The following is a 26,152-nucleotide window of genomic DNA, read 5'->3' as shown; positions in this document are numbered from 1 at the left end:
GTGCCAGGGACTGTCACCTGCTACTTCACTTACTACACACAAAAATATCTAACTATTGATCCTACTGAATCACTGTACATAATTTTATTTTCTCTACTCTATAAAGTAGCAGGAAAATATTTTAGCAACTACTAAAATTCATGATACAACACGCTCGCATTCCACAACATATTTACATATTGTCATCAGTGAGCTACTGCCAATCTATAGCTCCTCATTCGTTACATGTCTATTAAGATGTACAGACTAAACAACTGGCCACAGCCAGTAAATGACGTATTGTTATGATCTGCTGTGTTGCTCTATCAATTTAAAGGAATAGACCCCATCTTCTAAACACAGCTCTTTCTCCTTACAACTATGCTCTCTCCTGAACAGGCCGAGAAGCAAACTCTGCCTCGCTCTCCCTTAAGTCTCAGCCAATATTAATGTTACTTAAATTCTTTCACACAAATTCTGGCTGGAGGATGATTTTAAATTAATCTGATCTTTGTCTTTTCACGATACCTGAGCACAATTTGTACATAAATAAATGCTTTCGAACTATTAAAGAAATTAACATAAAAATAATATGTTGAAGATTGAAAACTATATTTCCTTTCTTTGCACTTTCTGGATTCCCTATTATTAAGAACTACTGTCTTTAAGAACACACTGTTTTTCTCTTAATCTTATAGTTACGTACATTGTCGCCCTCGCTTCTCAGCTTCCAGAAGGGATGTATATAAAACCAAGACCCTTCATTCCCCGCAGCATCCAAGGACACACGCATGGCATTCTTCTCCAGTAAAGCGGGTAATCTCTTGTTGACAGTCAGGTACTTGTTGCTTTTTATATGCAGCAGCTGTAGGAGAAAGATATGGATTAGCGCCCTTATTCTTTGATCTCCTCTGTTAATTACATGTATGTGTTTATATCATGTGCCCACATAACACGGCTCGGGGTAGAGATTAAACAAAGAAGCTCTTTTCAGACTCCACACTCACCATCTTTCCAAGCTGACTTTCTTTGGTTCCTCCTCACCTCCACCCCCAATTCTGTTTCATAATGAAGTGAGCACATGAGGGAAACAAACTGGCGGATACCTCTGAATGATTTTCATCTACTGATAAACAATATGCTAAACCCAGGCTTTCCAAAGGAGACCAGGAGGTCCCCTGCAAACTACATTCTTTCTCAATTTCTGCTGGCTACAAAAACAGAACGTATTAAAGAACAACTGAGGAACTGTTATAATGCACCAACCCCCTTCGTATTATTAACCAGCCCTGCCGAAGACAGCCCTCAGCCCCCGGGGTGAGGAGACAAGCTGCCTAGCCTACCCAGACTCTGCCGCTTCCACAAGAGGACGCCATCCCGCTCTTTCTCAGGTGAGGGCAGAAGCACCACTGTTCAGGTTATTTGGGTTCCACAGGCAAAACCTTTCCAAGACATTATTCTACTGAGTAGGAAAACTAAAACAAATAACCTTCCTGTCTGTTACTATTATCATTTCAAAAAAAGAATGGTCTTTTTAATAGCCACAATATAAGAAGGAAATTATCTCAGAAATTTCCAGAAAACCCTCATGGGCCAACCCCACTCCTTCTGGAATCCACCCTGTTAGAGGACGTGGCTCAGCCCCTACCTCACCAGGCAAACATTTGCACATCAGGGTCTTGACAAGAAACATAAGGTCTGCTTGCTGGCGCTTACTATGAATCAAAACTTGATTAAGAGAAGCTCTAGTTATAGAGGACCGCCCAAGGGACATGCAGCCACAGGTATCACACGATCTATCACTGGATTAACTCACAGGTCTGGGGAGCCGCAGACCCAAGGGCTCTCCTCTTGTCCCATCAGAGAAATGCTTTGCTGGTCCTGTGCTCTGGCACTTTGCCACTGGCCAATACCAAAACATCAGGGATGTTATTTTTGAAAACAGCTCTATGAAACACCTCATTGTACTATTTACGGTAAGGAAGTTGTTAAGGCCATTGTTTACTATACTAAACAGTATCCTCTTTATGAGAGCTCATTGGAGAAACAGTTCTCTGGTGTTCTTCCTGGGAATGTTTGTGCTTCCAAACTTCTGGCTTAGTTCTCTGTACAGGCCTTCTATGTGAATGCCCTCCTATGTGAATATTTTACGCTGCCCTTATAGGTAGGCAGGCAACGAAAAGGCTTCGAGCCAAAGTTTACCAGGCTTTACAACATGGATTTTATAAACATGCCTCACCCTCGACTTGACTTTATTTATGCAATCATTTTCCCTTTGATCCAGTTGCCTTATTTATTTCTATTACTATTTTATCTTGTTGTGTGGAATGTATTTTCAAAAATGCCTTACATTCTTTTTGGAACAAGGTGTGGCGTCCATTAACAGCTACCCAAGTGAAAAGCTAAAAGGTCTAAGTGAAGCATGAGAAAGAAATGCTGCTGGGATGAAACAGTGTGAGTACTACTTGAAACAGAAGATCTAATAACTCAAGGCCAGTTCGCATCTAAAGGAACAATTTTAAAACTTTCCTCTCTACACAATGAAAAGATAAAGCTTCATATGTTACAGGTTAGTCCCATTAATTCTAAAGGACTATTTTATTAAAGGCTTTCCCTATCTTCTTCCTTTTGATTTAGTAATTTGTGCATACCTCTAGAGAAGCTCACTTCCTTAGGTGTATACACCAGATTTACTCATGCAGAGAGGTATGCTGAACATCAACTGAAAACACCACACTGTCTGTACAATTCCCACCAAAGAACAAACTATTGTACCCCTCAATTTTAATGCAGGTTGGCATTCCTACCAAATGCAAATTATCCATAAAATAGTCACCTCTTTGAAGCAAATGTAAATAGACACTTACTTGTATAACATTACTGTATTTCACAATTTCTCCCAACAGCTTCTTATTCTCTGATTCATTTTGTTTTTGTTCCAGTTCTGCGGCATGCTATAAAATTATTATCAAATATTTAGTGTGGAATCACAGTAAACAAAGAACAATAATTGACAAAGAAATAAGGTTTATTTTAGGAACAAAGAATACGACCAAGACTAAAATAGGTGGGTTGCTTTACTCTTGGTGCTTCGGGAAAAGAGAGGCAATAATTAAAGACATGATTATAATGTGTGAATTCTCTCAGTTTAATGCTGAAATGTAGCCCAAAAATAGTGAGATGCTTTTATGCTGGGAATTTCAGAAAAGTCCTAGGCACTCTGGTCTTATAAAATTATTTTCAGAAGGAATACTGCTAGAGAAATCAAACATAGTAGGTCAATTTCAAAAGCCTCAAAATTCCATTTCAGTTCTGAAAGTAACAGGAATGTTAATGACACAAATTTAGGTCTATTAAATTTACCCAGAGTCCAAATATCAGAAGTGATAGACTTTCAATTGTTTTTGAATAGTTTTTCAAAAAAAAATAGGTACTATGTCAAGGAACGCATAACTGGCTTTGATACTCCTGCAAAGATTCTGAACTGGTTTTCAGTGTGATGTATCTGAATTAGTCTGGCACACCCTAAAAAAAAGGCAGAAATGCATTAGCTACGTGCCAGGAAATCAGTAGTCACACCCTGTAACTTAAAAGTCCTTTCCACTTTCAATGTGTTGCCACATCTATTCTGAACCTCCATGTATTGAGTGATATCACTAAGCTATGGCACAGATCTTTTGTTACTGCTGTACTTGTGCTAGCCTAAGCCAGACAGGTGAAAGGCTGGCCCTTACCTGTAATTTCTTCAGCAAGGCTGCCTCTGTGTGGTTCCCTTGTTTAGCTTGCTTGGCTTTCCAATATTGTTTCTGAGCAGAATATCGGTTCATAGGGCACACCTTAAAGAGGCAGTCTATGACAGACCAACAAACGAAAACACTGTAACTAAGGAGACCAGCATTTCTCAGATTTCCTCTATACACTAGCATTGGAATCTTGGGAGCCCTGAGTATAAATAACATTTAAACATCATCTAGCCCCTACTCCAATCAGCTCTTAAATTACCCTCAAAACATCCTTTTCAAATAATTATTTAGCCTGTTAAAATACCACCTTCTGCATTAATTTAAAGGAAATCATAGTGTGATTTATAAAGAAATCAAACCAATGTAATCATTATAAAGCCCTTCTTAATTATAAGGGGGTACCTGGTCTTAGGAAGTCAACAGAATGAGATTAGTGTCTTTCACTGCCTTATCTGACCTTGCACAATCAATCACTTATTCATGGCATGCATCTTTGATGGCCAAAGTGACGGAAGAAGTAGAAACAACCACAGTAATCAGGCAATCACATTTCAGTCATCCATTCCCCAAGTTTCCACATACCCGGGGGGAACATGGTGCGGAAATCTGAGATGCAGTATATTATAAGGGAAAAACAAAGCAAAACAAAGAGACAAAAAACTAAACCAAGATTGTAGTCCTAACTCTATTACTGAATACCAAGTTAGGAAATCATAGTGGAATAACATAGTTATTGATATCAAATTTCTTTTTCCTGTTTAATGAGGAAAAGGAAAGCCTGACTAAACAATGCCTTCATATGCTAATGACTCCGCACATCTGTGGAAAGGATTATAATCTACAATAAAGGTCAATTCCCGATATTCTATAATAAAGGCATATTGACATAGAAGATCCAAACATTACTTTCATTTTTCTCACAAAAGTTGTAAGACTTCTACATAACAAATTTACCTTGTTTTATGTGTTAATATTTACAGTCATTTTCATTTTTCAAACGTTTCACAAAAATAAAATTCAGTCAACTGAAATATCCATTTTAGCCACATTCTTGACTATATTATATATGCTCATTCTGTTACTGTCTTTAAAATTAATTATAAAATTAAATGAGACAATCTCACTTGAAATCTCACTTTCTTATGATTCTAATGGCACACATGATCAAGAAAATGACTAGATTTTTTTAAGAAATTTTTAAAATTCAGAAGAAATAATGACTTTTTTCCTATAACTTGTAATTATAAACACAAATTCTATTGATTACCTCCCAGCTACACATACAAAGCTACAGAAAACATTATTAATTTTTGGTCTAAAAGTTACTGATGTGGATGAGTAAATATTTCATAAGCAACAGAAAACAGACACCTTCTAACTGCTGAAAGTAGGTTGAGAGCCTGTTATAAAACAATACGGTACAGGAATCATCACTAGGCACAAGTGTGTGAAAACCAAATAACTAGACCTGAAAACTGTTTTCCTTGGCAACATATTTAATAAGCCCTAGAAAATATTTCCTATATATTAGTATCTACAAAGAGAATACACAATTTTTTCAAGTACACATATAGAAGTTGTTTACAGATAGCTCCAAAAGACTACTCCCAATTTAATACAGCAGACTGTTTTGACTGTCCTATATTAGGCAAGTGGCCAAACTCATTATTACTTAGTGCACTAAGAACAGAAGTCCATATTCAAGTAGAACTGAACTCTATAATCTGCAGTCTCTACTTCTGACTTCCTTTATCTATGAAAAGAGAAAAAAAAATGTGTTCTCCATTACCTCAAATTCCTAATTAAGTTCATTAGGAAATGGTCATTTGACAAAGAAAATATTTGTCCTAACTTCTAGACCACCAGTAGCACTCCTAACTAGTGGTATCCTTGGGTAACTAGCAAAGAAACTGTGTGTTGTGATCCACAGCTAAAGTGATTGTGAAGCAAAGTCAAACATCCAGCCAACAAGGGTCTCCTGGTTAGGCTGTGCTTCTGGGTGCCGGGGCTCAGACCCTGTCCCCAGAAAGCGCTCAGTCTAGCGGATGAAACAGGCTAAAGTTTCGCGACAGGGCTCTGGAGAAGGTGCTGGGGGTTCAAGATGAATGTGACCTTTCACATTCTTTAGGGGAGGCCAGAAAAATCTTCCAAAAAAGAAGATACAAGTCACGAGTTAAAAACCAATACTAATTCAGCACATTGGCAAGAGGGTTCAAATGCTCAGAGGGGAGGCATGTCCCAAACAGAGCCCATGGCCTGTACAAGGGCAGACAAGGAGACTGCCCAGGGACCTGCCAACCATACCGGACAACGACAGCACAGGCTGTGAAATGAAATAGGCAAAGCCAGCTGAAATCGCAGTCTGCCGGGTACCATGTTCTAGACTCGGAGTATGCACTTGACCCCAGGGAAAATGCCCAACTCTTACACAGGGTTTCCAGCTCTTACAGCACGTGAAGTGTGATGTGAATAACAAGGTGAGAAGCCCAGCACCCACTGACAACGTGATGAGAATCGGGGAGGATGTGAATCTGGGGGAATGGGAGTCCTAGGGTAGCTGCCGGTTTAAAAAGAAAGCAGCAGAACCAACAGGCGTAGTCGTATCTATTAGCGAGGGGTGGGGAAGGGTGACGGAGAGGGAGGGTGAGGCGGGCCAATCAGGCTTCCTCCTGCTCCCTCTGAGACACTAAGCCTTCCATGTCCACAGCCCTTTCCATTCTCAGGCCCTGAGTTGCACCATCCTCCTCGCAACCTCCCCCAGGAGGTGTCTCATTTTGTAAATAACTGATCTGTTTCTGTGTGGGAACTAATATCACAGTACTATTTTGGTTGATGGGAGGGAACCTAGGGCATGCAGATGTCTGTAAAAATGCTGGTGGTGCTGGTGCTGGTGGTGGTGGTGGTGGTGGTGGTGACAGTGATGGGGGTGGGGGCGGGGTGTGTGCGTGTGTTTACCTCTCCCTCTGCCTCCTTTGGAAAACATTTTTTTTAAATCTGCTGGCCTTGCTCCAGTCACGTATTTTGTCTGATTCTAAATTTACTACATAATAAAAGTGTTGATAATACCTGCCACGCCTAATTCATAGGGCTGCTGAGATGCGCAAAAACGAGAATCTGTGAAACTACTCTGTGAACTCGAAAGCCTTATTATGTGTTAAATGTAGGGTATTAATATTGTTTCATTCACTCAGCAACAGCTTCACTAAGATTAAGAGGTGACTAAACCCTTAGAGAGCTCTCAGCAAAGTGCTTCAAAAAGCAGAGTTCTCAGGTTACATCAAACATAACCCAAAAGTGCCCAACTCACCGCAAGGTATTCAGCCCTTTGGTTTAAGACGTCACGATGTGTTTTTGTATACAGTTCTTGAATTCCCTGAAACAGCACGGCATGGGGGGGGGGGGGGGGGCGCAATCGCCATTACTTTGTACCATCTTTTACAATACACAGCAGCAATCACTAGCACCAGCCTGGACGCAGCCTGTGACAAAAAGCCTGCCTTTCTCCGGCAGGCAGGAACCCAGTGACTTCAGAGCTCTCCACTCTCACCGCCCTCCTCACCCTGCTTCTAGAACTAGCTCTCTAGAATCCCTTGTCTGCTCATTCTCTAAAATTACAGATGTATATACTGCTAGAAAAAAAAGGTCTTAGAGGGTTTTCCAATTAGAAACCTGCTCAGTGTCATTTATTAACTAGGTAACAACAATTCAAGACTCAAAGAATAATAAATAAATAAATAAATAAATAAATAAATAAATAAATAAATAAATAAAAAAGGAAAGGTTTGCTTCATAGAGCAAACACCAAAAGCACAAATAGAAGGAAGTAATTTGAGTTAAATTTTTAAAAAGCTTAACCTTAAGACCTAAGGCCAGCAATGTTGCAGAATTACGAAAGTTCAGGAAATGTTAGAAATTCGACAAAATGGGCTATGTTCAGTCAGGCAATATTGTAAAAACAATGCCTTAGAATTAGAACGTTTTTTTTTACTAGTGTGAAAGGAAATCAAGCCTCTCAGAAATGTTCACATTAAACTGAAAGATCTGCTGGCATCTTTAACCTGCTAATAAATGCTCGTGGAGGGAAGACATATGAAAGCCATTCAAATGGTGTGGAGCACGCACTCCACAGTATGTAAGGCTGTAAATCAAAGAACTAACCTTCCCACGAGATTCCATGTACGTCTGGATAGAAACTGGTCTAAACCTCTGCGCAAAATACCTCACTAAATAGTTCTGAAATGTTTTGCTTTGTACATATGTAAGTACTTCCTAAACTATTTGTATCTGAGGCAGCCTCTGCACCCCAGAAACTGTCTATAGGACTCCAGTCCCGGCTATTATATATGCAGTTCAAGTTAGGAAGTGGCCAGCAATTTCCTCTGGTAATGGTGGAAAGAAAAATTTGTTTCGTTTCCCCTCCCTCCAAAAGATGCTGTAAGATTTTTTTTTTTTTGATGTGGACCATTTTTAAAGTCTTTATTGAATTTGTTACAATAATGTTTCTGGGTTTTTTGTGTTTGGTTTTTTGGCCCAGAGATATGTGGGAGCCTAGCTCTCCAACTAGTGACTGAACCCTCACCCCCTGCATTGGAAGGAGAAGTCTTAACCACTGGACAGCCATGGACGTCCCAGATGTTGCAAGATTTAAATGAGGCAAGACATATTAAACCATCAGCAGATGACTGTCACAACGCGGGCATTCAACAAAAGGCTCTTTCATGGTAGCTTGTAAATTACCTCATACTGAGTACAGGGAACATGGTTGCCAAGGGCTTTATTACCTCCACATGGAGGAAGGTGCGGAGGGAAGGCATCTAGAGCCTTTCTTTTTCTCTTTTTAATACAAACAGGATGGAGCAGAATTCCATGAAGACAACAGGACCTTCTCAATGATAAAATGGAAAGTGGTAACAAAACTCTCCCTAGGGTCAGGGACAGGCAGACAAGGGGCCACTGGACACCAGCAATTAGAATTCAGAGTCAGGGGAGAGGTACACGTCCATTAGCCAAAAATATAACTGTAGCTCTCTTCTTGTTTTTCAGTTTCTCTAAGAACTCCTATGTTTAGAGTGTGTTTTTAAAAAGGAGTCTGTTTTGTTTTGTTTATGCATGGAAATTTCAAACCAAACATCTACTCCTTTGATCACAGTCAAAAGCAAGTATAGAGAGGGTTATCTAAGAGGGAAAGTGTCCTCTAGAATGTTACAAAGACCAAAGAAAATTTATTGCAGTTGTTAGCAAACATGAAAATTTATCACAATACGTGGCTGGACAACCATGAAGATTGAGGATAACTTCCTCTAGGCAAAAGTCAGCTATTTTACTACTGAGGAGGGAGAGAAATGGCCTTTTGTAGTTACAGGCTTGTAGACAACAAAGATGTTAGAACTCGAAGGGGTCCCAGATAAAATCCAACCTTTCCCTTCCCTGAGATAGAGAAGCACAAACTTAGAGTATGTTGCCTTAGTCATTCACAATAGAATCTCTAGATTAAAATAATTTATAAATATGAACAAGTTCAACCACACATAGGATGCTTGAAAGCCCTGACAAGTGACGGTCTGGCCCCTCAGTGGCAGGGATGTTAATACCATACTTGGTAGGGACCTGCTGTATAGCACAGGGAACTCTACTCAACACTCTGTAATGGCCTATATGGGAAAAGAATCTAAAAAGGAGTGGATATATGTATATTGTAACTCATACACTTTGCTGTACATCTGAAACTAACACAAGATTGTACATCAACTAAACTCCAATAAAAATTAAAAAATAAAAATAAAAATAAATTTTAAATACCATACTTGGTTTGCTCATTACAGTTTACAGCCATGGAGCACTTTGTAAACTATAAAGAGCACTACATATTGATGATAAAAGGTCATTTGATCTTCACAACAACCTCGAGATTTAGCCAGGATTATTTTCTCCATATTCCAGAGAAGGAAACTGAGACTTTTCTTAAGTCCACAAAGTTGGTAAGGAATTGAGCTGGAATTTGAACTGAGATCCTCTGATATATACCTATATCTATCTACATCCATAGATATACAGATATCTGATATCTGGATGGATAGATAGATAGATAGATAGATATAAAACAGTTGTAACACTTCACAAGCAACATTTATGTTTTCTCACAGGAAATATGCCACATGTGTATATATATTAATTAAAAGTTAAGACATCGATAGGAACGTTACAAAATCTTAGTCTCAAAAACATTAATTACCTGATTCCTACATTAATGGCTACTGTAGGAAATGAAATCAAAACAAATGAAACTTTATATTTTGCTTCCTTTGGAATAAGGAGGAAAAATAAAATTCAAATACACCAATGCTAATTTTCATTCTTGTCAAATTTTAAATTTTAGCAGTCAGCAAACCATTACACTAGACATAAGCAGAATTCACTACCAGAACATCATAATGTATAATTTTTCAACTAATTTTCCCATCCTCAAAGTATCCTATTAACACTGATAATCAAAAAAAAGTATAATACGGCTTCCCTGGTAACACAGTGGTTAGGAATCCGCCTGCCGATGCAGGGGACACAGGTTCGATCCCTGGTCTAGGAAGATCCCTGGTCCAGGAAAATCCCACATACCGCGGAGCAACTAAGCCCGTGTGCCACAACTACTGAGCCCACGTGCCACAACCACCAAAGCCCACACACCTAGAGCCCATGCTCCGCAACAAGAGAAGCCACCGTGCTGAGAAGCCCACGCACCGCAACAAAGAGCGACCCCCACCCGCTGCAACTACAGAAAGCTCATGCACAGCAATGAAGACCCAATACAGCCAATAAATAAAAATAAATAAAAATTTTTTAAAGTATAATAAGCAGACTGATTACAAAATCAAAATGCAAGTCTCTGACAGGAACGGGGATGCAGGTGCAGAGAATGGACTGGAGAACTCAAGGTGTGGGAGGGGGCGGGGAGTGAAGGGGAGGCTGGGACGAAGCGAGGGAGTGGCACAGACATGTATATACTACCAACTGTAAAATAGTCAGTGGGAGGTTGTTGTATAACAAAGGGAGCCCAACTCTAGGATGGAAGATGCCTTAGAGGACTGGGGCGGGGAGGGTGGGGGGGACTCGAAGGGGGGGAGTCAAGGAAGGGAGGGAATATGGGGATATGTGTATAAAAACAGATGATTGAACCTGGTGTACCCCCCAAAAAATAAAATAAATAAATAAATAAATAAATAAATAAATAAAATGCAAGTCTCCAAATCCCATTACACAAATATCAAGTCTGAAAGAAAAGTAATGGAAATTTATACATACATAAATGTGTGTCTATACATATAGACATACACATACACAATACTTATATATATATTCTATATATGTTTACTTGTATTTTCATTTATAAGTATATAATATACTTCTGTAGTGTTTCCTATGTATCAGTGGTTGTCACAATCTATCACTTAATTCTTCTAAAAACCCTTAGCAGCAAGCATTAACTTGATAAATGAAGAAAGAAAAACTGAATGTTTTAAAGATCTATCCTAAAGTTTCAAAACTAGTTTTTAGACTTAGTCCAGATCAACCTCTGTCCAAAGTCCATCTTTGTAATTTCACAGAAGATACTCCATATTTATGAAATTAAAACTTAAAAAAAATACATCTACTTCACATCCATTAGAACACAACTTTTTTTTAAAGAGCAGAAAATAACAAGAGTTGGCATGAATGTGGAGAAATGAGAACCCTTGTGCATTGTTGGTGGGGATATAAAATGGTGCAGCCACTATGGAAAACAGTATGGCAACTGCTCCAAAAAAATAAGATTTGATCATAAGACTACCATAAGATCCAGCAATTCCACTTCTGAGTATAAAACAGAATTGAAAGTAGGGCCTCAGGCTCATAGCAGCATCATTCACAATAGACAGAAAGTAAAAGCAGTCCAAATGCCCACCAAGAGATGAATGGATAAACAAAACGTGGTTTACATTTACTATGGAATATTAGCCATAAAAAGAATATAATTCTGATACATGCTGGAAAGGTACACGCAGGTATATTCACTGAAATTAAACACAGAACATGATAGTCTAGCTTTCCTTGGTTTCATACTTCTAGACATGCTGAAATTCTCCTACAAGGACCCCAAAGTGTATGAAAAAGAGACTTTGTGAGTATCTGTAACTATGACTTAATAGAAGTAACAGGACTTCCCTGGTGGTGCAGTAGTTAAGAATCCACCTGCCAATGCAGGGGACACAAGTTTGATCCCTGGTCCAGGAAGATCCCACATGCCAAGGAGCAACTAAGACCGTGTGCCACAACTATTAAGCCTGTGCTCTAGAGCTCGAGATCCACAACTACTGAGCCCGTGTGCTACAACTACTGAAGCCCACGCACCTAGAGCCCGTGCTCTGCAGCAAAAGGAGCCACTGCACCGCAATGAAGAGTAGCCCCTGCTCTCCACAACTAGAGAAAGCCTGCGCACAGCAACGAAGACCCAAGACAGCCAATAAATAAATAAATAAATTTTTTTTAAATAAAAGTAACAAAGTAGCAAGCTAGAAACAGGTGGGCAGGGAATTTTATGGCCTCAAGGCCTCCACATGGAAAGTCACAATTTTCAAACAGCTGAACAACTAAATTCTTAAGACAGGTAAATTAACTTTACAGAGATAGGCTTTTAAACCAATTTTAGCATGGCAATAATAATTTCTGGCCTAAATTTTTTAAAGTTGAACACAGGTTATTTTATGCCAAGGTACAGTTATGTAATGGAGACTTCTGTAATATTTAGATTGAAGAACTGCTCGCGGTTCATTGTCTGGCTACTAAATCAATTGCTCTTCTCATCTGAAAGAACCAAAACAAAATCAGTTTGTTGTGATAGGGTCCTCTGTGAGCAGATATTTACCCATAAGAATAAAAAAGATCATAAAGTCCTAATCATCATTATTATTGTAGACACGCCCAAGTGAGACTAGCTTTTTGTTGATTATTACAGCCACAAAGCTTCTATTTCTATAAATAATTTAGAAGTCAATGGACAATAACCTTAGAGCAGTGTTTTAAAAGCTGTAATTATGCAAAGCAGGTTTCAAGTCAATTTGGTTTCAATCAGCCCTTTTTGAATGGAATGGAATGGAATGGAACGGGAAGGGAAGGGAAGGGAAGAGAAATAGAGGACACTGCAATAGCAAGTAATCTTTTCAAGAAACTTATTTCTGGTATGCGTGTGTGTGTGTGTGTTGTGTGTGTACATGCTGGATTACAAGGTGAAATGTACAGTATTCCATACTAAGAGTTGCAATAAAAAGTGTTTGAAAGTCACTATTCTAGAGGACTATACATGTATACAGGTTAGGGTTAAGGAACTAAAATTTTTTTTAAAATATATATATATGAAGAGAGGAGGAACGGTGGGGGATGGAGGAGAAGGAGCAAGGAAGAGAAGGAGGAAAGAAAGGAATGGAGGGAGGGAGGGAGGGAGGGAGGAAGGAATCCTGTGGTCAAGAGGAGAGAAAACTGAGACAACCAAGGGACCTTTTTTTATGTTCTATAATGACTTTGAAATCCAGTTTTTATTTTGAAATAAAAAAACTAACTTTTTATTAATTCTCCATCAAATTTTTATATAGGCAATTACAATGAAACGGGAAGATGTCCTTTTAAATATATCTTCCTCCTTTCCACTCCCACGCTAGTCGACCTCTACCTCTACTACAGCACCTATCCATCAGATGGTATCTTTCGTTAGTTAACATGTTTGCATGTAACGCTACACTCAGCACCTATTATCTGGTATTTGGTAGATGCTCAGATTCTGCAGAGGAAACTCCTGCCAAGTTGCCTGAGAAACAATCATTAGATTTCTATTCTTTCTGCTCTGAAAGGTTTTAGTCTTTTTTGTCTCCTACTAAAATGCAAATACCTGGGAAGGGAACACACTAACATCCTGGTTCTCAGTTTAAAACTGGAGATGGGTTGTGCTGCAGATCTGGGGAAGCACCCTTCACATTACCAGCACCTGGGAAGGATGTGCAGGAAAGGTGTGCATCAGATTTTCAGATAGAGCAGACTGGAGAGGAATAACTAATTTGACAGACAAAAATCTAGATTTTAAATAATCTCTGTAGGACACACATCAACACAAACTTTAAACAAACATAGAGTTCTGCATTTAAATTCAGAAAAATTCAACTGCTTAAGTAGGAGACAGACCTAAGTTCAACTTCATATAATTATAGTAACCATACAGCCCTATGTGCCCAGGACAATTCTGGTTTATGTCTGTTGCCTGATCCTAATTATTAATTGTGTTCTTTTTCACTCTCAAAAGTGTCCTGGTTTAAATGATATAGTATATGCTCACCCCAAATATAATAAATGAGTACCACGATGTAGCAGCTGGAAAACTGATGGAGCCATTTAGACTGCCTCATGGAAGAATGGAGCCTCAACCAGAGAAGCAGGGACATATCCAGAATATTAGACTCAATTATAAACACCTTGGGACTTCCCTGGCGGTCCAGTGGTTAAGGCTCTGTGCTTCCAATGCAGGGGGCACAGGTTCAATCCCTGGTCGGGGAACTAAGATCTCACATGGCGCGTAGCCAAAAAAAAAATTCTATGTCTAGAATGTTGGGCTCAATTATAGCTGCCACATTTTAAGTGGCACCTGACAAAGTAGCCTGTATCCGAAGTTGGGCAAATGGGAAAGCAGGCATAATATAGAGATCATGTTATTTGGAGAACAATGGTAGGAACTGGAAAACACTGCCCAACAGAGACAAGAAATAGAAGGCATAATCTTACTTTATAAAACTGAAAGTCTACATGTAAAAGGGGGAAGGCATTGTTTGCTATACTAATTCACCATCAATTAGTTCAATGTAAGGAAAATCTTGCCAGCAATTGGAAATGTCCCAAAAACACAAATTAATCACAGACAGGAAAACTTTTACAATAGTGTTCAAGCAGAGGGAGATGAGAAATGCTGTCGAAGGGATCTTGCATCAGGAAGACGGCCCCTTCCAAATACTACCTACTACCTTCTGTTTTATGACAGGAATTGTGGCAGACATGATTGGCATGAAAGGGTAGAGTTCATGTCTTGTATTTACTGATAAAAAGCTCAGACAGCTAACCTGCCCCAGCTGTGTTTATCACACCTGCCCCAGCTGTGTTTATCACACTGTGGATTGGTCTGGCATCTCACTATTACAGAGCCCAGGAAGTTGCAGCCCTGAACCTTATAAGTTTTCCACTATTAAATATCTGTCAGTACTAAGTTAAAGCATTCAAAGTTAAAGCAGTACATAAATATCCACTCTTATTACTTCCATCTGCACATTCCAGATGAGCAAATACAGTTGTGTTTATTATATCTCGGAGTTTCAGAAGCTTGATGCTTGTTGTGACATTCTGTCTCTTAAGTTTTCTAATTTCATAAGATACTCCCAGATGAAAAGAAGATGAAAAAAAAACCAAAGTTTAAAGAACGATAACCAAGAAACACCCTCTCCCCACAAAACACGCACACACACTCTAACAGCAGCTAACACTGAATGATCAAGCACTATGTACCAAGCGCTACAATAAGAGCTTCACCTGGACTCATTAATCTTTACAGAAAAATGAGAGACAGGTCCTACTATCATTTCCATTTTACAGATGGTGAAACTGGAGGTTGAAGGTTAGGTTCTGCCCAGGGTCACTGAGTTAAACAAGTGGCAGAACTGGGATTCAAACCCACACTACTACCTTCAGAGTCTGTGCTTTTACAGGCTAAAGGTGGAAAGGACACACATAACCCAGCTATTTTGCACATTTGGAAGTCAGAGCAGTAAGATATGGAAGAACTGGCAAGTGGCAGAAAGCAGCCCGGACACGAGCTTGCTTCTCAGAAGTAGTTTCCTACTTTTCAGAAGTAGGAAACTGAAAGACAGGGTGACAGAGTAGCTGCTGCAGGAGACTGGGCAGGGGAAATCAAAGCATCGGGGAGGCATTTTCTTCTCCCTGTATTTTTTGTCTTCTCCTTTCTTTTTCCTTTTTCCTCCACAACTGTAGATTTTTTTTGTTGTTGTCCTCTTCCTTCACTTCTTAGGTTCTCTCTCATTCCATCTCTCTCTTTGGTTTGCCTAGTTCTTTCCTTTTTTCTAATCATTTTCTTCCTTTCTCTCTCATTTTACTCCTTCCCTTTATCTCTTCTCCGAACTTTCTCTTTTCCTTTTTCTTTTTTTCTCTTCCTTACATGACTACAAAGTTGTGCTTAAGAAGTATTTATTATTTTCATTGGATAAGATTATATCTTTTGTATTTCAAATAAAATATAGATGAATCGGACATTTTCTTATCAACACTCAACTTAATATTAACTTGTAAAAGCAAATATATATCTAACAAAGGACTTGGATCCAGAATATAGAAAGTACTTTTACAACTCAATAAAAGAACACACACAACCCAACAGATATGAACAGACATTTCACCAAAAAAAGATACATGGAAGGCCAGAAAGCACAGGAAAAGATACTCAACATCACTGATCATTAGGGAAATGCAAATTAAAACCACAATTACATAACACTACACACCCCCTAGAAAGCCTAAAATAAAAAAGAATGACAGTATCACATGTCGGTGAGGATGTGGAGCAACTGGAAGCCTCATACATGGTATATACGAGGAGGAGTCAAAAATTATCCGCACTCCAGTTATATCAAAATTTCTGCTGGCCGCACTGTCTTATCAGCGCTTTCTGTTCAAGGCTACTGTCTCCCCAGTCACTGCTGTGCAGGTGTGAACGTATTACATCAGTTCATTTGTAACTGGGGTGTGAGTGAAAATGGATGCCCCACTTGTGATTTGCACGAAAGAAGAGCAGCATGCAGTGAATTGTTTCTTGTAGTCTGAGGGTGTGCACGTCCACACACTTCTGCCCACCGTGTCGACACTCTGCAAAAACTTTGTCTTGAGATGTTAAAGCATCCTGCCTATAGTCCTGGTCTTGCCCCATCAGACTTTCACCTGTTTGGTCCCCTGAAAGCAGCCCTAAGAGGATGAAGATACACTTCCGATGAGGTAAAGACAGAGGTGCATTCACAGCTCACAGCTCACAGCTCAGCCTAAAACATTTTTTAATGTGGGAATATGAAAGCTTGTTGACAGATGGACAAAGTGTATAGAAAAGCAAGGAGGTTATGTCGAAAAATGATGCATTTGTCTTTTCTAAAAGTTAATAAATAAATTCTATAGCCAGAGTGCAGATAATTTTTGACTCAGCCTCACACATACATATATACATACCCTCACTCATGGTATGAATGCAAATGGTTTAGTTACTTCAGAAGACATTTTGGTAATTTCTTGAAAAGTTAAACATACACTGAATATATAATTCAGCAATCCCCATTCTAAGGTATCTACTCAAGAGAATTAAAACACACATCCACACAAAGCCTCAGATGCAAACGTTCATGTCAACATTATTCATAATAGCCACACCAAAAGAAAAGGGAAACAACCCAACTCCAAATGTGGTAGCACATCCATACAATGGAATACTACTAGCCAAAAAGAGGAGTGAACTACTGATACACACAACGACATGGATAAATCTCAAAAACATATACTAAGTGAAAGAAGCCAGACACAAAAAACTATACACCATGCAATGCCACTTATATGAAATTCTAGAAAAGGCAAAACTAGAGCATCCAAAAGAAAGTCAGTGGTTTGCCTGGCACTGGGCTGGGGACAAGGATTGACTGCAAAGGCGCAAGAAGAATTTTTTTTGGGGGGGGAGGGGGGCCGTGATGGAAGTATGATTATAGTGTTGGCTGCACAACTGTTACCAAGACTCATTGAACTGAGCACTTGAAATGGGTGAATGTGATTGTATGTAAGTTATTGTGCAATAAAACTGAAAAAAAATCAATAAATTTGTAGACAGCCCTCAACTGCTTACTTTTCAATGGATCAGTGATGTCCCATAAATATTCTTAAGATAAAAGATAAACTCCGAGGACGTAATAAGGATTTGTTTTTGCTGTTTGGGTCGTGGCTTGCTTGGTCTGGGAGGAAGAGGAAGACAGGGTGACTTGTTGGCTACATAACACGCTCTAGCTGCCTTCCCTGCACCTGGAGGCTCTCACAGGTACTTGTGATGGACTGATAAGGCACACCCAGGGGTGCAGCTGGGAGGTCTGGTTAAACCCAGTGAGACACATTTTCCTAAACACGGCACACAATAAAATGGAGGCTTAATCCAAATTTTAATTTTAATTTGGAGGAAAGAACAGCCTGGAATACCTTGTCCTACCTGAAAGTGAGTGACACAGAGTGAGTCATATCAAAAGGACTTGAGAAGGCTCCCACTGAACAAGGATGAGCCTACCTGTGCACAAAGATTAATGACTAAATTGGATCAAAGCACATCAAATATGTTAAAATCCATGAATTCATAGTTATAAGAAAAATATTTATTAGTCCTCTTCGGAGATCGGTACCAACTCATTGCTCTAAATACAAGTAAGTAAAGGAAACTAAGCATTAAAAAAGAAAGACAAGAAAAGAGGAAGGTAAATTAGCACATAAGCAGCACAAACACTGAAGCATGTCTGTGCTACTCTGCAAAGTGGAAGAAGCAAGCCGCACCACACTGCGCAATGTGATCTCAGTGTTGTAAAAACAAACAAATCTCTACCATGCTTTTATATGCTTGATAAAAACTGCAGGAAGATAAACTATTAGCCTTGAAGAATGGAAATGGGCATTGCAGAGGATGGAAAATGATTTTCACTTTATGCTTTTTACTGCTTTTATAAAAATTTTACGCCAATAATTTTTCTAAACAAAAAATTTTCATTTTTCCAAGAAAAAGATCTAACTTCTCATGGACTACTGAATTGTCTACTTCATTTAGTCCACACACATCCTTTTCCATGGAACTCTGTGACTGAGTGGCACCCAGTGATTCACCCACGAAGAAAATGCGAGACAGGGAACTCTCCCAGGCTGAGGAGGGGAAGGCTCCTGGTGAGGGAGGAAGCTGGAGGCACCCACATCCCACTCGGATGCCAGCTGTGCCTGCAGCCACTGCCACGCCTTCTCAGCCTAGGAGCGTCCAGTTCAACTGCAATGTATCCCTTTCAATCTCCAGCTAAGGAGTTTAACATGAGTGGTGAAGGACACAATTAGAAAAGTTCTCAAATGCTAGCAGAACTGAAAGAATGAGGACTTCACCACAATAACAGTGACTCTTCTAAGTGCTGGTAATTCTTACCCCTTTCGCCTGTGAGGTCAGGATCTCTGTCTTAGCCAGTTTTATACCTATGAATATAAGGTCCTCCCTATGTGTACATCAGCTACAATGACAGCTTGGAATAGAAGATCTTAATGAGTAAGGGGAAGGCTGAAGAGGATTGATATTTTTCAGGCATTACAAAATTGAGAAGATTCTTTTTTTTAATACTATTTTATTTCATTTCATTTCATTTTTTTTGGCCGTGCCATGCAGCATGCAGGACCTTAGTTCCCCAACCAAGGATCAAACCCATGCCCCCTGCAGTAAAAGCATGGAGTCCTAACCACTGGACGGCCAGGAAATTCCCCAAAATTGAGAAGATTCTTAAACTGGGAACCAAGAACACACAGTTGGATGGGATTCAAGGAGGTCCACAAATCCCCTAAAGGTGTGAGATAAATTGTGTGTGTACATTTCCTATGGGAGGGCCTATAGCTTTTTTCAGATTCTAAAACGGATCTAGGCCCCTCAAAAACCTGTAGTGACCACTACAGTAAGGTGATGCACCTTTATAAATCATCTTAGGCTCTCAAGCTGGTAATTGTACAAACAGTGAGTCGTAGGCCGGCGTGAGCTAAACCCTGCTTTGCTAATCAGCAGGAGAAACCGTGTGTAATGACGGGAAGGACTGTTACAAGGTGCTTCAGACAGACTCCACGCAAGAAAAATCAGTCCTAAAATGTGTGCGCAGGCAAGGAAGGACTCCTGCAGCAGGTCGGCAAGAAGCCAAGGGCGGCCCAGCACCAACGTGAACGAGCACGCCAGAACGATGCGGAAAGACAGATGAAGGAGATTGGCCCAGCAACACCACTTCTGAGTGTTTACGCAGGAGAAATGAGCACTTTTTCCACCAAAAGACACATAAAGAATGTTCACCACAGTATTATTCACCATAGCCCCAGACTGGAAACAACCCAAATGTCCACCCATCGGAGATGGATGAATTGTGGTATGTTCATAGAAGAGAATCCTAAAAAGTAATGAAAAACAATGAACTGCTGCACACACAACAACACAAATGAATTAATTACACAGACATCATGTTGATCAGAAGAAGCCAGCCACGCAAGGATATGCTTTTCACTGCTAGGTCTATACCCGAGAGAACTGAAAACATATGTCCACACAAAAGCTGTACATGAATGTTTACAGCAACACTATTCACAACAGCCTAAAAGTGGAAACAACCCAAGCTTCCAGCCGCTGAGGGCAGATAAACAAAATATGGTATATTCCCATGATGGGATATTATTCAGGAATAAAAAGGAACGATGTGCTGATTCATGATACAAGACAAATAAACCCTGAAAATATTACACTAGGTGAAAGAAGCCAGTCACAAAAGGCCACATAGTATATGTTGCCATTTATATGAAATGTCCAGAACATATACATCCATAGGAAGTAGATTCACAGCTGCCAGGGCAGAAGTGGGGGAGATTGGGGAGTGACTGTTAATGGCTACATTATCTTTTGGGAATGTTGAAAGAGTTCTGGAGTTAGAGAGTGGTGATAGTTGCACAAATTTGTAAGTCCACTAACTAACACTGAATTGTGCACTTTAAAATGTGAATTTTTATGGTATGTACATCATAGCTCAAAAAAATTCAAAAAACAGTATGTAAGATATGGTTCTATTTACATAAAGGTCAAACACAGACAACACTACTCTATGGTGATGAGGGTAAAAACAGTGGTTACTTTAAGCAGCAGAACTGAGAAGGAGCAGGAAAGGCCATGAGGAAACCTATTCAGGCTGAAATAGTTTATATGACACTCTTTGCTCTAGATGGTAGTTACATCAATATATATATGTAGAAATTTGTCAGACTTACACTTGATACACTTGCGCTTACACTGAATATTTATATGTTTTATTGAATGTAAGTTAATTATTTCAGCAGACAACTTTTTGGAGAAGAAAGGTCTTCTTGCCATCCATAACACTTGCAGCTTGTAAACCCCACAGAATCGTATCCAGTGCAAAGTACGTGCTCAGGGAAGCAACTTCACCTTTTCAGCTGCCTTGATTAAAATCCCTAGAGGCACCTTTGACTCCCATCACTTGTACCTTATGTCCAAAATAATAAAACCCCTCTAGGTTCTTTTTTTTAAAACCCACTAGAATAGATATAATTTTATTTTTTAATTTATTTTTGTTGTTGAAGTATAGTTGATTTACAGTGTTGTGTTAGTTTCAGGTGTACAGTAAAGTGATTCAGTTATACATATATATTGATACATCTATTCTTTTCCAGATTCTTTTCCCCTATAGGTTATTACAAAATATTGAGTATAGCTCCCTGTGCTGTACAGTAGGTCCTTGTTGGTTATTTTATATATAGTAGTGTGTGTGTGTGTTAACCCCAAACTCCTAATTTATCCCTCCCCAACTTTCCCTTTAGTAACCATAAGTTTGTTTTCTATGTCTGTGGGTCTATTTCTGTTTTGGATATAAATTCATTTGTATCATATTTTTGATTCCACATCTAAGCAATGTCATACTTGTCTTTGTCTGGCTTACCTTGCTTAGGATGACAATCTCTAGGTCCATCCATGTTGCTGCAAATGGCATTATTTCATTCTCTAACACCATACACAAAAATAAACCCAAAGTCCATTAAAGACCTAAATGTAAGACCAGATACCATAAAACTCCTAGAGGGAAACATAGGCACAACACTCTTGGACATAAATCGCAGCAGTATCTATTTGGATCCGTCTCTTAGAGTAATGGAAATAAAAACAAAAATAAACAAATGGGACCCAATTAAACTTAAAAGCTTTTTTTTGCACAGCAAAAGAAACCATAAACAAAACAAAAACAACAAAAAACCTACAGTATAGGTTCAACCCTTAAAATATATCTAGAGTCTGCTTTTTTACCAACTCATCGATCTGATCCAAATCACCACAATTTCTCTCCTGGCTGCAGCAACGGCCTCCTAACAAACCTCCCTCTTTCTGCATTTCTGACTGCTGAGTCTCCACAAGGCGGGGGGACCCACTGAAACACAAGTCAGCCTCTGCTCAAAACCTCCCCAGTGGCTCTGGTCTTCCATCCCCAAGGACTGTCCTGACTTCACCTGCCACCTCCAGGCAACTCCAGAGGTCCCCCCAGCCACCCTCCCTGCTTGCTACTGCTGGCACCCATCCAGGACACCCCCACCGCAGGGCCTTTGACCTTGCTGCTCCCTCTGTCTTTGTCTTCTCCCAGCATCTCTGCATGGTCAACTCTGACTCCTACCTCAGGTCTCTGCTCAAATATCAGTGAGGCCTCTGCTGGTGCTGTAAAAATAGCCCCCCCTTTCCAGCCAGCACTCTTGGCTACCCTGCTTTATTTTTCTACCTAGCGTGTCACCACCTGATAAATGCCTGGCACTTAGCAGGTGCTCAATGAATGTTTCCTGAATAAATGAACACATATGCATGAACAAAGGACTGAAAGAAATGAATAAAAATAAGTGATATTAAATAAATTCCCACAACCTTTGGTGCAATGTGAATTTTTCCTCATAAGTGTGGATTACTCTGACCATAAACAAAGAGACATAAAGGCACAACCACAGGAGCATGCAATTTAACTGGATCCTACCCATGATATGCCTAAAAAGTACAACAAAAACAATAAAGCACAGGAAATGTGTTGTCTTTTCTTAAAAGTGGTTCCCATGATCCTTTAAAAGGAAAATGTGAGAATAAAGGAAAATACATTTGCAGGCAAAATGTTACTACTCATTTACAGATTGCCCGGAGAAGTCCTCTGTTAAAAAGTTAGGCAAATGATGGTAGGTGCCACTTTTCTGAGCTAAAATGTTTTTGTGGAAGTGAGAGAGCCTTCCCAGGTAGCAGCATTATAAACGTTCTCACGGGTCACAGAGGCCTGGCCTGCCCACGGATTAGCCGTGGCTTTGGAGGAACAGGCGGGCTTTGATGTGATTCAGGAACAGAGAACAACAGACCTCCCGTGCTCCTCGCCTGCCAGATGCAAACATGGGAACAGAAAGGAGCCCAGGTGCTTTTGCCTTTTATCCTTGAACAAACACAGACATAAAGCAGCTGTGACTTCGCTAAATGCAAGCTGGCCCAACAGAGGCGCAGTTTTGACTGCACTTCTAATGATGACATGCAGTGATATCAGCTCCCACTCTGAATCCAGGCAAAGGATGGCAGCAACCCTCTGCACCACAGACATAAAAGTTTATTTGAGGCATAAATTCTGGATGCTCTAACAATGTGGTAAATGGCACGGGATTATTTTTTGAAAATCCAAACGGCAGAGTTGAACTCTCAGCTTATTAGAACAATTGCTATCGAGAAAGCTGACTCACACTGTTTGAAGCGCCCTTGAACTCCTTCCCAGAACCACCGCCTCAAGAAAGGAGAAGAAATGCCTTAAAAAAATCCTAACATAGAGAAGTCTACAGGGCAATCACAATTTCACCACGCAAAAATTAAGGAACGTTTGGTTTGAAAAAGAGAGAGAAATGTGGTGGTCATGATGTTATTTTAAATTCTTAAATTCTTAAATTCTACAATTCTTAAAAAGTAGCTCTATCGAACGTATACAAAGAGAATTCCATCAGAGTCGTTATTCATAACTCACAATTCAGTCCTTACTGAGAACAGAGACTGGCATAGGAGATGTTCAATAAATACCAATGTAATTGAAATTTAATTCTAAAACATAAACCTCATTCTTCCAAGACGCCATCCTGACTACAGCAGCTCATAAGAAATTCCTTTCTCAGATCCCTCCAATCCTTACCATCCAACAATGATTACAAATGATTTCTGTTGTTCTTTATTTTATACAAATTTACCTCCCAGCTCCCTCAAATCCAGAGACTGAACATTAAATTGCTTTTGAATAACCCAACAGCACCTAATCAGGGGGACACGGAGTGGGGCAAAATATAAAACATCTCACCCCATTTATCCCAAGGGAGTACCTACAGCTCAAAATGTAACATTCCTACAAAACACACACACACACACACACACACACACACACACACACACACACACATATGCTCTTGCATGCCTTTCCATGAGCTGCTGCTTTGAAGACCCAGCAAAATCTGCATGCAGATGGAGGCCACCTAGAGAATGGGCCCATTCTATTTCACCCCCTGTCCCCCACTGACTGAGCGAGAGAAGACAGGGCTAGTGTTCTCCGTGGTGTGCAGGAAGCGCTGGACGTGAGTTTGAATAGGAAATGAGCGGAAACAACCTGACAATTTGCCACTCTGAACCATGAAGCCTTCTTTCCTCAGCTGCTGCTCAGTCCCACTTGGTGTGGCCTGCCTCCTGGGAGATCAGGTCTGGTGACTCACGTCTTTTTCGAAGCAGTCCATGGGAGATTTCATCCAGAGACTCACACGACCCCTGGTTTGCTGAGAGCATCACAAATTTAATCTGGCAACACTGTTTTCGTTATTAGTGGAGCTCATGTAGGCCACTTATGACTAATTTATAATCACCAATAAGATCCACATAAAGAAAAGTAAAGGATTATCAAAGTAATTCAGTCAAAGTGGGTATTTCAACACAGTGCACTGTTGTATACACATGCCCTTTCCTCCAAAGATTTCAAGCGTTCTCTTATCAGCTGTGAGTGTGTGTGTGTGTGTGTGTGTGTGTGTGTGTGTGTGTGTGTGTGTGTTTAAGAGTGTTATTTTATTTGCTTGACTTGAGCCTAATTCTCTTACTGGCTACATAAGAATGACTGTAAAAGTGACAAGCATGCTTCCAGACTCCCTTTCAAATTCACAAGAATCCTTTTTCTTGCTCAATATCCAAATAAATCAAAAGTGAGCAATTGCCCAGGTCCAGGCAAAGCTGTCTGAAGAGGTAATCAATCCTCCAAAATTTCTTGACACAGGTTAAGGAGACTACTTAGTCCAGTTTTGAAGGTCATATTCTTTTATCTGGACTTTGAGTTGGTACCTAAATAGGAACATGTTTAAAGTTTCAAGGAAAAATTATTCATGAAATCTGCCTTTGTTTATTTATTTTTTCCTCAGTTCTACAGTTTACTTAGCTCCCAGCTCAGAGCTCTGAAGACACTCACCACCACTTAAAAGCATCATCCTCACTTAATTGGCAGCATTGTTACCCTTCAATTCTTGGTTCCTTATTGATGCCAGTATCCATTTTTGAGAGTAGTTATCGCTAACCAGGTGTGTATAACAAGGAATCATATAAAACTACCATTCTGGGGACTTCCCTGGTAGCTCAGTGGTTAAGACTCTGTGCTCCCAATGCAGGGGGCCCAGGTTCGATCCTTGGTCAGAGAACTAGATCCCACATGCATGTTGCAACTAAGCAGCTCGTGCCACAACTAAGGAGCCTGTGCCACAACTAAGGAGCCTGCCTGCTGCAAATAAGACCTGGAACAACCAAATAAATACATACATATTAAAAAAAAAAAAAAGCTACTACTTTGGTAGATTTAAAAAGTCAAATATTGGTAATTTCATACAGTTCAAACATAATGTATGATTAAAAACATCTTTAGGGCTTCCCTGATGGCGCAGTGGTTAAAAATCTGCCTGCCAATGCAGGGGACTCGGGTTCGAGCCCTGGACCGGGAAGATCCCACATGCCACGGAGCAACTAAGCTCGTGCACCAAACTACTGAGCTTGCACTCAGGAGCCCTTGAGCCACAACTACTGAGCCCTCGTGCTGCAAATATTGAAGGCTGCGCCTAGAGCCCATGCTCCACAACAACAGACATAGAAAAATAAATGAATTTAAAAAAAATCTTCAACTCCTCTCGTCTTAATATTACTCATTCAAATATTATAAATTTTTGTCTAATCGAATTCCATACAGTTTTTCTAACATGTCTCTTGTTCTATTTTTACAGCTACCATTCTCTATTTGCACAACTTTGCCAAAGCTCACAGCTCATCACCTCTCAGCAAGGCAACTGTAACTATGTCCTTGCTTGAGTCTCCATCACGAATATCTTCCCTTCCAATCCAGTCTCAAGACTATTAGGTCAATTTCTTCCAGAACTGCTTTTAACATAGTTTCCTGTTTAAGAATTCTTCCACATCAAATGCAGATTTATTTACCACATCCGGAGTGTCCTCCACCAAGTCACCTATCTCATATCATTACTTCATCAACCTT

General features: G+C 39.8%; 1 protein-coding gene across 7 annotated transcripts in view; it reads right to left on the bottom strand.

The window, feature by feature from the left end:
* ITPR2 (inositol 1,4,5-trisphosphate receptor type 2) overlaps positions 1-26,152 on the bottom strand; it is a 489,465-nt gene that overhangs the window by 389,149 nt on the left and 74,164 nt on the right. For 6 of the 7 annotated variants that reach the window (XR_009048516.1, XR_009048517.1, XM_057703556.1 and 3 more), the window contains 3 exons: positions 3,714-3,829; positions 2,847-2,933; positions 686-844 (listed from right to left, as the gene is read on the bottom strand). Coding sequence is in view for 5 of the 7 variants with exons in the window: in XM_057703556.1 (XP_057559539.1) it covers positions 686-844; positions 2,847-2,933; positions 3,714-3,829 (362 nt within the window). In the remaining 2 variants the exon portion in view is untranslated. Of the gene's footprint in view, positions 1-685; positions 845-1,322; positions 1,422-2,846; positions 2,934-3,713; positions 3,830-26,152 lie in introns of those variants that run through there. The other variant, XM_057703558.1, reaches the window with a different exon arrangement.

Source organism: Hippopotamus amphibius, chromosome 12 (genome assembly GCF_030028045.1).
Source record: "Hippopotamus amphibius kiboko isolate mHipAmp2 chromosome 12, mHipAmp2.hap2, whole genome shotgun sequence".
NCBI classification, from domain to species: Eukaryota; Metazoa; Chordata; class Mammalia; order Artiodactyla; family Hippopotamidae; genus Hippopotamus; species Hippopotamus amphibius.
Note: the sequence above shows the minus strand (reverse complement) of the source record. Positions and strands in the feature narration are given on the sequence as shown.